Source organism: Pteronotus mesoamericanus, unplaced genomic scaffold (genome assembly GCF_021234165.1).
Source record: "Pteronotus mesoamericanus isolate MK-2021 breed Mesoamerican mustached bat unplaced genomic scaffold, CSHL_Meso_final contig_100, whole genome shotgun sequence".
NCBI lineage: Eukaryota > Metazoa > Chordata > Mammalia > Chiroptera > Mormoopidae > Pteronotus > Pteronotus mesoamericanus.
In genome coordinates this window covers 19,488,179-19,500,861 of record NW_026554999.1, presented here as the reverse complement: position 1 = coordinate 19,500,861, position 12,683 = coordinate 19,488,179, and the positions used below count along the sequence as shown (strand labels likewise).

At 57.5% G+C, this 12,683-nt stretch overlaps 1 protein-coding gene across 1 annotated transcript; it reads right to left on the bottom strand.

Moving 5' to 3' along the window:
* Positions 1-1,537: 1,537 nt before the first annotated feature.
* Positions 1,538-12,314, bottom strand: CUNH15orf39 (chromosome unknown C15orf39 homolog). Its single transcript, XM_054565389.1, has 3 exons — positions 12,214-12,314; positions 5,339-8,037; positions 1,538-3,329 (listed from the first exon to the last, which is right to left on the bottom strand). The coding sequence occupies exons 2-3, from the start codon at positions 7,983-7,985 to the stop codon at positions 2,962-2,964; spliced, it is 3,015 nt and encodes a 1,004-aa protein (XP_054421364.1). The 5' UTR covers positions 7,986-8,037; positions 12,214-12,314; the 3' UTR covers positions 1,538-2,961.
* Positions 12,315-12,683: the final 369 nt, after the last annotated feature.

Here is a 12,683-nt window from a genome sequence, read left to right as displayed (position 1 = left end):
AGGCCACCAGAGGCAGAGAATTAGCCTAGTCCACCTCCTGGGCTAGGCAATGGAGGTGAAGCAAGTGCAGACGTTTCAGTTCCTGGCCTCCGAGCTGGCCCAGAACCCTCAAGGACTGACTCAGGTACTGACACAGCCCAGCTTGACGTCAAGTTCCTAAAACTGTTTCCCCATCTGTAACCTAGAAGGAATGGTCCATGTCACTCAAAATATGATCCCTGAACACCTCAGAATCACTTTGGCAGTTCGATTAAAAACTCAGATGCCTGGGTCCTGAAGCCCATTTTCCAGGTGATTTTGTTTGAGGGGAACTGTCAGGCAAGAGTAGTATATTCAACCAAGGCTGAGCAGGCCCGCTCATTTGAGGGGTGGGGGACATGAGCACCAGCACACGTTCCTTGCCCTCAGCTCTTAGACATCAGCTCTCTTTCCAAAGAATGGAATGGGCTTTGTGATAAAGTGAGGGGTGGTAACACTGCCTCCCTCGGGCCCTACCACCTCAGGGCTGGGGTTCCTCAGGACACTGTCATGGCTCTTCCCTTAGCAGAGCCCTCAGACTGGGACTCCCAGGACGGAGATGTGCCACGGGGAGCAGCCGCCTCCTCCCACCATGTCCAGCTGCACAGGACTCTAACCCAGCCTCTGCACCATTATGATCCCCTAGGACACAAGTGGACAGATGCCGAGGCCTCAGACCCTGCCCTGTAACCACAGCAACATTAACACAAAGTATGCCTGCCAGGGAACAGGGGCACAATAGGTATGCAAGGAAGGACGGAGTGGGGAGGGAGGAAAAAGCGGGGAGGAAGGAAAATGGAAAATAAAGAAGAAACAGCCAAAGCCAGTAAGACCAGGGCAGTGAGGTGGGTGAGGCTGACCTTGGCCTGGGAATTCAGAGCAATTCCACCTATGTTGCAATCCTGTCTAAGTAGTCTCAGTTCTAACTTTCTACACTTGAGTATTCTGTAGACAAGGACCACACCCCATTCTCCAGGTTCCAGGACTGAATGAGTTGATGTGCAATAAGCTGGAATTAGAGCCATGTCGTCTGGCCCCATGTCGCGTTCCCTGTACTAGGACAGGTCCCTGGTGAGCTTCCACAGCACCCTTTCCTCGGGTTGTTATTGTGGTGACCATGCTGTATTGGGGTTGCATATATGCCAGCCTGTCCATTACTGGAGGTGAGTGCTGCCACTCCAAACCCTGGTCCGACGCAGGGTTAGGCTCCAGCCACAGGAGCCACAATGTAGCTGTGTACAGGAGGAATGGCGTAATTGAGCTCAGCGAAACCCAAGTCAGGGTCAAGGCTGGGCAGGTCTCACCAGCCCTAGTGGCCTGGCCCCCGGAGCAACTGAAATGGAAACCATGTCCAGGAAGTTACCTCAGCAGCTTGGAGAAGAAACCTCTACAGGAATAGAGCCCTGCCAAAGTGTGGGAGGGGCTGTCCCTCGGCAGGATAAATCACCAGAATGGGGAGTAGGGAACAGTTATGTTCATTTAGGCCTTGGTGGACATATCCTTGGTCCTGAGAGGGGCATATGCTCAGGCCTGGAGACCAGCATGTCTCACCGGGCTGTGGGCTACAGATCAGCAACCACTAGGACCTATGAGGGTCTCGGGGGGGTTCCTGAGCAGGTTAAGTGGCTGCCCAGTGGACAGGTGACAAGGGCCCACATGGCCAGAGCTAGCTGGGACAAGGCTGCATGAGAGCCCTCTGGGACAGCAGCAAGAATAGCTGCAGCATCCCAGTGAAGGGCCAACCACCTGGTAAAGACACATAAAACCCACAACCTCCCCCCCCCCCCCACACACAGAGCTAAATCCCAGATCCCAAACCAACCCACGTGCTTTAATGTTTAACGGCCTGCCCGAGACTGTCTCTGCAGGGACACCACGCCTGGCACACCCACAGCTACAAGGAGCTCGGAGTGCATCATGGGACTAGGGCCCTTGACAGGGAAAGCCTCTGCCAGGGGTTTCTTCACACTCAAGTCCAGTGCCATCTCCTCCCTCAGTGAGCAAGCAATGCACCCTCAAGGGGCCTCCTGGGCAGGGGGGTCTCCAGGACCCAACTTGCCAGACTCTGGGCTCACTTTAGCACTGCAAGGAGGTAACCCACTGCAGGCCTGGCTGAGGGGGCTCTAGCTTGGAGAGCTGCAAGGTCTTTAGTCCATATCTTCAGAGACCTCCCAACTCTGAGCTGTCACTCAGTCTGTCCCTTCTAGTACCTGAAGATGCTTGGCTTCCAGCAAACATACAGCTTTCTTGGGATAATACACTAGGTGAGGTTGGTAGTTCAGGGCAGTCACTGCTATCAACTTAGGACAGGCCTGGGATGTCCCAGGAGTAAGAACAGCAGGCCCAGAACAAGGGCGCCAGCCCCAGGCAGTATCCCTGCACCCCTGTAGCAGGGGGTGGGAGGGGCGGACTCCCCCAGGGAGCCGCAGGCTGGGGTTTAGGGCCCAAGCCCAAACTGTGGGGCTGTAACCCCAGGCTTTCGTGGGGAATGACTCTAGAAAGAGTGTGGGATGGACTGTACCACTCCAAGATAACAAAGTCCTATGACACATAAAAACTTTCTGGAGGTTCCATCTGCCTCAGCCTCATAGTCCAGGCCTTAGCTGGGACCTGGGCCCCTGTCCTGGGAAGGAAGCAGAGAGCAAACCATGTGTCAGGTATCATTCCCACAACAACCCTGTGAGGTAGGCTGTGTTGTCATTTTACAAGTGGGGAACTAAGGGCTCAAGAGAGGAAGTGACTTGCCCAATTAGGCAGCAAGAAACATAGGAGCCAGGATCTGAGCCCTAGTTGGTCGAACTCCAAAGCACACAGGTCTTCTCTAAGAATGAAATGAGAAACTCTGAGGGCATATCCACTCCTCACCTGGGAAGCTGGCCAGCGGAAGGGAGGGGTAGAGTGATTACCAAAGAGTAGCTGTCCAAACAGCGCCAGCCACCAGTCCTACAGGTGATGGCTCTGGCTGCTCAACAGCTGTGGGCAGGGCAAGGGCAGAGCTGCTCCTGAGGCCTTGTGGCCCCAAGTGGGCAGTGCCAGGCCATTAAGCCAGGCAGTTGTCAGCAGTCTTCGGCAGCGGGCCCTCAGTGTGGGGCTGGGTGGGCTAGCATTGGCACGACGGGCAGGTGAGGCACCGTGAGACCCTCCCCCAGCAGTTGCCTCTGCTTTCTCCAGGATAGGAGTTGGTGGCTTCCTCCCCAGCTTCCTGGCCTTGGGGATGGGTGACTTCTGAGCCAGGGAGAGGCTCTCTGGCTCATCTCTGGCCATGGTGTGTTCTGAGGAGGGCGCAAATCCAGCCTCAGTGTCAAAGTCACCTGGAAAATAAGCACACAGTCATGCTACAGACCCCAACACCCTCAGGTCCTATCTCCTGAACTCCAAAGCTATCTAGACCAGTGGTCCTGCGCTGTCCCAGGCCAGGATGGCCACAGCAGGGTCACAGAAATCATGACCTTCTTCCCTGCATATGCCTGCTGGCCAAACCACTAAGCTGAGAGGGCGTGCTTTTCCCTAGGTAACGCCAGAGCTCTACCTGATGAGGGCACTACTCAGGAGAAGCTGTTTGGTGCAAGGACAGGAGGAAAGGGGCCTGACAGAGCGAGGGCCATGCTTCACAGATTGCCATCATTTTCTGCCACACTGGTACCAGGGCAGGAGCCTAAGCCCTACAAGGGCTGCCCTGAAAGCAGAGCACAGAGGGAAAAAGGTGGAGGGAGCATCAGAAGGCATGGGAGGGTCCTCCTGACCGACAGCACAGCTACTTGGAAGACAGACCACCAGGGAAGTGCTGTCTTAAGGACACCGCAGAAGGGTGGCACCACAAAGATGGGAGGAGGACCCAAAGCTCAGGAAAGGAGTGGGGACAGGGGTACTAAAATCCGGCTAGCTGCAGGAAACTGGGCCCCAGTCATTTTCTCACCAGGCCCCAAACTCTTACAGCCCCAGTCAAAGTAGAAGGGGGCTGTGAAGTGCCTTGGGCCCCACTGTTCAGCAGGCAGCCCAGGAAAAATGGACCCATCTCTGGGCCCCAGATAGCTTGACTGTACGGGGAGAAGCTGGGCAGCCTCTGCACGATATACAACGTATCTCTGTCTCTCTTTCTCTTGGAACAGAACGCTCCCACTAACATTCTTTGTGCCCCATTGGGTCAAATGCCCCAACTTCCTAAGCGCTCAGGGGTCAGCAATGCTCATCACCCAGATGCCAGGCCCTACATCTGCCCCTCCTCTACCCGACCTGGAGCCTGGACCAGATAAGGTTCCAGAGCAAGGCTGCTAGGATGGGGAGGCGGCAAGGGGTAGTTCTACGGAGGCACAGCCACACAGAGGCTGGGTGGTGAGAAGGCAAGGGAGCAAGAAAGACAGAGTGGGCCTTGAATTGTCATCTCCTGAGGTAGAAAAGGTGGCAACAGACCCCTAGGGCTCTGTTGCCTGGGTACCATCACTGAAGTCCTGGAGGAAGAAGTGAGATGGTGCCCACCATGAGACAGGGCACAAGTCCCCAAAAGGATGAGGTCGAGCCACCTGGGTTGATCAGATGGTGCCCTGAAAGGCATAGAGCATGCTGGAGAGTAACGTGCACAAGTAAGGTGGGAAAAGCAAACGGCAAAACAAGATCCCGACTTACTGGGACACTCCCATGAATGCAAATACCTGGGAAGACTGAAAACTGTGCATTCAGAAGGCAATGGTGTTGGGGGTTGGGGGGAGACCCGTGCTGGGTTTCAGGAAGGAGGCACTGGGTAAGAGGGGGTGCTGATCTCTGAGGTGGGAAATAAGCTTAGGGGAAAGCTCAGGATTGTGGCCAGGGAGGAGTTAAGAGTCAGAGACACCAGGTGGGAACCAGCATGCAGTTGGTTATTTGGGATTGGAGCTCAGAAGTGGGGAGACTAGGACAGACAGACATGGGGAAATAACCTCAGATAATAAATAGGTCCTGGGCAGAGCCCCAGAGTCCAGAGAAGCCTGCAGCAAACAGAAGGAACAGCAGAGAAGGGAGAGGGGATCCAGGAGGACGCAGTGCCAGGATGGCCAAGAAAGCATTTCCACGTGGACATAGTTGGCAAGTTCAGAGGCTTACAAGGGAGACTACAAAGGCTGTCATTGATACTGGAGGTGAAGAAGGATGGGGGGTCCATAGAGCCCACTCTGGAAGGCTAGCCATCCCCACACCCTCCCCTACCCCTCCCAGGTTCTAGGGCCTCCCTGCCCTTTCCAGAGGCGAAGGAATCCCTCGGTCCCTGGCTGTGAGCACTCATAGAGCCCACACACCTGTCACTCGCTCACACAGCTTTCGGTGGCGACTGGGGTTGCCCCATGCTCACCCAGCTGGCGGCGTACACAGTCACGCCACTGCAGGCCCAGCAGGTCAGGGTATATGTCAGGCAGCTGGCGCAGCGCCAGCAACTTCAGCATGCGCGAGGTGCAGCCACGGAGGGCTCGCTCCCGCAATGCACGCTCCTCTGACAGTGTGGTGGGTCGCAGCTCCACTCGATGCTCCTGCAGCACATGGTCCACAGAAGCGGGTGGCAGCCTCGGGAAGAGCCGCTCCTTCACCAGGTGGATGGGCACGAAGATGGCGCCAGCCCGTACCACATGGGGGAAGGGGCACTGCTGCGTGCACACAAAGCGCTGCAGCTGGGACAGCAGCTTGCCCAGCAGCCCCTGAACAGCCTGGCCATCCTGCCATGCTGCCTGGCCCCACGGCCCAGCCGTCTCCAGCCATTCGCGCAGCTTCTCAGGTGGGGAGTGGGCCACGGAGCCTGAAATGGCATCACACAGAGACTCATGCAGCCCTGCAAAGTATTGCTCTGGGGAGTCCACTGTGACAGGGGTGGAAGCTGGAGTTGGAGCCTGGGCTGGAGCAGCTGATGGAACCACAGTAGGAGCTGGGGCGGCCACCGATACAGCTGGAGAACTGGGCAGGGCGAGATCAAAGCAGGTCACAGGCAAGGGCTGGGTGAGAATCTGTAGTCCAATGGGCATGGATGTAGAGGTGGGTGCAGGCTGGTCAGAGGCAGGGACCGAGGTGGGCAAGGATGGGACCATAGCTGCAGGCAAGGGTGCTGGCCGGAGGATCTTGAATTTTCGAAACATGAAGGCCACAGAGCTGTGGAAGTTGGTCTTTGGGGTGGCCTCTGTGGTCTCTGGCACCCCAGACAGCTCTGAGACTGTGCTCCCCACGCCTGGCACACCCACGGCTACAGGGAGCTTGGAGTGCACCGCAGGGCTAGGGACCTTGACAGGAGAAGCCTCTGCCACGGGTTTCTTCACACTCAAGTCCAGTGCCACCTCCTCCCTCAGTGAGCAGTGCACCCTCAAAGGGGCCTCTTGGGCAGGTGGAGTCTCCCTGGAGTCTTTGTCATGGCTATCCTTGGGGGCTGGGGCTGGGTCAGGTTCAGATGTGGCCTCCGGTGTCTGCACATCTAGATAGTCACGGTAGGGGGCCAGGCTGAAGACATTGTCGATAATGGGCATGGGTGGAGAGCCAGGGGACAGTGTGCCCTGGTTCTCTGGAAGAGACTGGTGCTCCTGGGCACAGGATGGGAGTGCTGGTGGGGTGCGGGGAACTGGGCTATCTCCGATGACAATGGGTGCCCCGGGGTGCTCTTTGAGCTGGGGCTGGAGCTGCTCTTTCCTGCAGCTTGGCAGCCACATGGTCTCCTGAGGTTCCCGCACTGACTTCTCTGTAGGCCTCAGAGGCTCTGGGCATGGCTGACTGGCAGGCATAGGCTGGCACACTTGCTGGACAGCACTGGGCTGTGGAACAGCCTGAACACTGTTCTGGGAAAGTGGTGTCCCTCTGAGCCCTGGGGATGCTCCACAGAGAACGAGGTCGTCCCGTGCATAAGGAAAGCCTAGTGACTGGGGAGCAAAGTCTAGCGGGCACCGTGGAGCAAGAGGTGGCTCCACCTTGAGGCCTGGTGAGGCTGTTGGGAGGGGGACAGAAGGGTAGGAATAAGTGTCCAGCCCCACTGGGGGCATACAGGGTGTCTGGGCTGTCTGGTGCCTCAGGTAGGGGCCGTTCAGCCCACCAGCCAGGTACCCAACTCCCTTGTGGGCTCCCAGAGGCTGCAGCGGGGGCACCGAGCTATAGTTGCTCTGCTTCTCCGAGTGGTGACAGGCTGGAGGGCAAGACAGGGCCTGTGGAGGAGGCGGAAGTGGGTAGTGGGAGGGCACTGTATCCTGGTAGGCTGGCCCCAACGGTTGGGCCAGCTGGGTCCAAGGACTGGGGAATCCCTCAGACAATGACTGCTTGGGATCCCCAGAGTAAGGACCTGCGTACTTGGAGGCCAGGAAGCCCGTGCTATGGATGGTCTGATACTTGTCCAGGAATGCCTGGCATGGGGAGAAGCTCCCAGAGGAGTTTCTGCCAGATCCCCCAACTGGCACTCCACGCAAAAAGGTGCCATCCACGGACTGACCTTTGCCAGGAGCCAGGGTCAGAGAACAAGGTGGGTCGGCTGGGGGTAACAGGGGCCCAGTCATCAGTGTCCAATCAACATCCAATGACCTCTTCGCAGCCCCTTCCCCCAGGCAAGCCGAGAGTCCGTAACACAGAGGGCTGCGATAGACAGGTTTGGGAGCAGCCAGCGGTGGGCCTGGGTAGGAATGAGCCTGGGGACTGAAGGGCAGGAGCTCAACAGGGCCAGAATCCTGCACCTTCTCAGAGCTTCCTGCTGGTGGGCGATAGAGCAGACAGCTGGTCAACAGGCTGTCTTCCCGAAGTGGGGGTCCTGCTATGCTGGTAGGATACAAAGGTGGGTATGAGGTCCAGGACGCCAACCGCTCAGACGCTGCTTTGGGAGCACCCTCCATGGGGCAGGATAAGTAGGCACCCTTATAGTTGCAGGGGTCTTGGTTAGCAGCAGAGGGGGCCAAGCTGTGCCGGGGTCCAGAGTCGGCCTCTAGACGGGGCAGCTTGCCGTACATCATGGGCCCCAGGGTGCCCTGTGGCCGCTTCTCCGCCATCACTGTGAAAAGGCTTCAAGCCGTCCGGGGCCCCAGCTACTCAACTGCTGACCTGGGACAGAGAGGGAGACAGACATGGGCCATCAGAAGAACAGGCTACAGGCAAGCAATAGAGGGCTGCTGCTCTCACTGGCTCCCTGCTACACCTAAGAACTTGCACTTAGAAGATGCTCAATAAAACTCTATGAATAAATGAATGAATGCATGATATAATGCAGAGGTTCCCACTTTATATTTTAAGCTGCAGAACCCTCTGTTAATGAATTCTTGTGCAGCAGCCCTACAGATACTCCCTCACCCCCACTCCAGGAGCCCCTCTGTTCCACTTTCCTTCACCTGACTCCCAAGACCACTTCCTTGGGCTTTCAGACTTTGAGGACATTTCAGTGTGAGGGTCACTCTGATGGCTACTTCTCTCCCCCATATATATACAAGACCCATTCAACCCCCAGTAATTGATGAAAGGGATGGTATGAGAGGCAGGCTCTGACCTCCCATGACAAGCTCTTTAGTCCAAGGTCCCAGAGTGAACTCAAGATATCCACTGCAGCCAAGATGTGGAATCGGGCATTGTCTACAAATTCAGATTTCCTGTGACATCTATTTATTTTTTAAACAATTTTATTTATTTATTTGTTTGTTTATTTTAATAGAGAGAGGAAGGGAGGAGCAAAACACAGACGTGAGAAACTTTGACTGTTTGCCTTCTGTAAGCGCCTCAACTGGGGACAGAACCCACAACCCACAAGTGTCCTGACCAGGAATCGAACCAGCGACCTTTCTGTTTATAGGACACCACCCAACCAACTAAGCCACACTAGTCAGGGCCTGTAACACCCTTTGATCTGTTTTGGAAGAGGGCTATATATGCAAAGCAGTCCCGGTACCCCAAAGGAGCCGAGAGCAAAGAATGAGGCAGACAAGTCTAGCTTCTCAGCCAATGAATTTAATAGGGAACTTCTGTACAGAAACTCAGTCCTGGACAGCAACAAGACAAAATGGATGCCCGCACCTTCCACCCCCCAACCCACGTGCTTGTATCTACTAAGCAGTGAGAATGTGTGGGTGATCAGGTGCCAGAGGGCTCTGGGGCCAGAGCAAGTTTAGAAATAGATAACATTGAAGGCGACTCGCCCTGGAGAGAGAACTAATGAAAATCCTGTGATTAGCCAAAAACTCTGTGTACATATTCCAGAGCTGACCTGGGGGAAGGGGAGGGGATCGAGGGTCTGGGTTCACCCAGATGCAAAGATGGCACATTACCCGGAAGCTGGAGTCATTTATGTTCCACACAAGATCTGACCTGCCAGGCTTATTAAAAAATGGCAGAGCCAGGCCTGGAACCCAGGTCCCTACGCTAGAGCAAAACAGATACTGGGTGTGTTTCTGAAGGGTGGTCCCCCAGGAGAAGTGGCCAGGTGCATTGCTTTGTACAAACCACACCCTTCCCACCCCAGCCCCACTCCCAAACAGGAGAACCAAGGCTGTCCGGCAGATGGTGCTGTGACACCAGCAGGAAGGTCCCAAAAGTTAGGGAATGAGAGCCTGCGTCCATCCATCTATAAACTGCAGTTGGCAGTTCCCAGGCACGTGGTGGGAGCATAGCTCCAGGGCAAGCAGGTGGGGAAGTGGGAGGATGTGAATGTCCAGGCAGGGAGCCTCCAGGGGCCAGGGAGTGCTAGTCTGCAACTACCCTCATTGTATCGATGTTAAAACTTAATGCTAGCTAGAGAGAGACTAAGGCCCAGAAGCAAAGCCAAGCAAAGACTGGAACCCAGGCCCACAGAGGTCAAGCATGGGTTTCCTCAAGGCAGCAGGCACTCAATGACCTATGGGGGGGGTCATGAGGTCAGTCTGCTAGGACCACTTGACCTCCCTCTACCTCCCCCAGTACCCTGTTCCCCGAAACCCTCAGCTGGCTTAGGAAAAGTAAATCAGCTCAATCTTGCTATGATTAGGCCATGAGCCAGGTGTCACAGGTTTCTATAACCAACAACAAGACAAGAACAGCCTCCTCTCCCAGCCATCTCCTCCCTTCTGGCTGGTAGCCAATGACAGTCACAGGCTCAGTGTTAGACCAGCATATTTTGGGGACAGGAAAAGCCAAAGGTAGTATATGGGCCAGTGCCCACTCCTACCCCAAGGAAGCCAGGTGGGACTCTCAGAAAGTTGGCCCATCTCCTAGCCAGAAACTGACACCTCAAACCAGCCTAGAGAAGGGATGTTCCAAAAGAAGACAGGGGCTTCAGGACCACAGTATTGACACCAGTGCCCTAGGTTAGGGACTGCATCTTAGGGGAACACAGCTTCACAAGAAAGGGTTGTACGGCCTTCGCCAGGTAGCTCAGTTGGTTAGAGCATCGTCCTGATATGCCACGGTTGCGGGTTTGATCCCCGATCAGGGCACATACAAGAAATCAACCAATAAATGCATGAATAAGTGGAACAACAAATTGTTGTTTCTCTCTCTCCCTTCCTCTCCCCCTCTAAAAGGGTTGTATGGTTGTGGGGTGCTGAGCCACCCTCTGCCCTCAGGAGCTCTGGAGTAAGTAAGTGCTGGCTCAGCCTCACCTCCCCCACATATTCCTTGGGGCCTCCTCCATACCCACCCCCCAGTCCCAGGAGTCCTTCTCTCCTGGGCTCTGCCCACTCTGTACCTTTGCCCTAGAGACTTCCCGAGACACCGCCCAGGGACCCAGTCTAGAGAGGTGAGGCCACCCCTTGTACCCTCAGGAGTCTTTAGGAGACAGGAGTCTCCAGAGAGCCATGAGAGGACTATGAAGTGTATGGAGGTGACCTTACTTCCTGTCCAGGAGATGGAGAACCCAGCATACACTCCCTCAAGTGAGGCCCCGGCTCCACTCAAGACAGTAGCCTCCTTTCCTGACACACACATACTGAGTTGGCAAACAATTGCTTGGAGAAAGATGGGACTCCAAGGAGCAGCGTCTCATTACTCTTTGGGCCACCACAGTGTTTGCTGGCTGAGGCTGGAGCTGGGCTGGGAGGACCAACCTCAGCCAAGGCCCCGGGCAGTATAGCCCACCAGCGCTGTGCCCTCCGGGCCCTTAAGTAGCCGGGGAGACAAACAGATCCGTGACCCAATTCCCTCTTCCACGTCCAGGGGGTGCTCTCTGGATGGACGTCGGGAAAGACCAGGAAGAAGAGAGTGATCCTGTCCAGCTGTGGCCAGCGTCTGCCCTCTCTCAAAAGACTGACTAGGGCACCCTCCCCGTGTTCTCACACTTCCCCCAGCTGAGGTTCTGGGGCCCTGCTATCCCTAGAACCGAACCTGGGCAGCCCAGGCTACAGTGGAGGGACAAGAGTCGCAGGATTGGCCTTTACCCGCTTTCCTCTACCTGCCCTGCCCATAACTCGAGTGCCTGGGGCCCTCAGCCGCCTGGACTTGGGGCTTCCGGGTGTCCCCCATGCCCTGCCCGGCGGCACTGGGGCGCACGTGCACCCCGGCCGGCTGAAATACAGGCTGCCGCCACGCAGGCAAACCCTTGTCTACAAGTACGTGCATGGCCCACATCTGCACACACGCGTCTCCAGTATCGCGTTCTCCCCTCGCTCAGGCCCCGGCACGCGTGTGCACGCACGCAGGCCCGCTCATCGAGACCCACCGACCGACACCCAAAGACTGGCGGGAGATCCGGAGCAGGGGGCGGCCCGGCCACAGAATCCAAGCAGTCATAGCCTCGGGGCGATCCCGCCAGCCTGGGCTGCGGCCAGAGGGTGAGTCAAGCCTTAGCGAGAAACCGCAGGGCCGCCCCGTCCCAGCAGGGCGCGTCCAGGGTCCCGCGGCGCCTCAGCGCCCGCCGCCCCCCAGGCCCAGTACCCTCGCCGCCCACCCCCATCCCCTCACACAGCTCCGCGCGTACAGTCCACAAGAGCCAGGCCCTGCAGGAGGCCCGAGGGCTTGGCCCCGCGCTCCTTCTCTCCAGCCCCGCTCCGGGGCCCTGCCAAAGCTCCAGAGCGCTACCGGCCCTGGGAGCCTCAAAGTCCAAGGAGAGTCGGGGCAGTGGCGCGGCCCAGGGCCCGCAGCCCTTCCGCTGGGGGCCGGCGGCAGCCAGGAGCCACACCACCCTTGGCTCAGGCCCCGCGCTCTCCATTCCCCGGGCCCGCCGGTAGGGGCGCCCTAGGGCAGCGCCGCCCACCCCTGCCCCACGCGCCTCCCGCAAAGTCGGCCCAAGTTTCCCTGCCGGCCGAGCGGCCGAGCTCCTACCTGCAAGGCGTCAGGCGGCCCGCTGCTGCCGCCCGGAACCGCCGCCGCATCCTCCAGCGTCGCCGAGGCCGTGGGTCCTTGTCGCACTGGGCCCTGCGCGGGAACTCGCGGTGAGCTCGGAGCCTGGAGCCAACCTCCTCGCGGCTATTCGCGCCGCCGCCGGGCGCCGTCTGCGGTCCGGGCTGGGGAGGGCTGGGGGCGGAGCGGGGGCGGGGCGGCCAGCGCGGTTGGGGCAGAGCCCGGCTACGCCTCTAGGATCCTGCGCTCCCCCGGGCCCAAGATGCGGAGGGCCTGCGTGGGCCAACCCTCCGAGGACCTGGCTGCGAGTGTGATGCACTGCCTGTACCCACGGCACTCCACGAACCAGTGCAAGTGGCGCCCGTCACACGGCCTCCTTCATTCAGCCACTCCATTAGATTATTCATTCATTGTCACTTTCTAGCTACGTGGCCCTGTGCATGCCACTTGAT

Coding starts and splice junctions, on each gene's coding strand:
- CUNH15orf39 (XM_054565389.1), bottom strand. CDS start 7,985: ATGGCGGAGAAGCGGCCACAGGGCACCCTGGGGCCCATGATGTACGGC. Junction 3,330..5,338: donor CTGTGTACGCCGCCAGCTGG/GTGAGCATGGGG, acceptor CTTATTTTCCAG/GTGACTTTGACACTGAGGCT.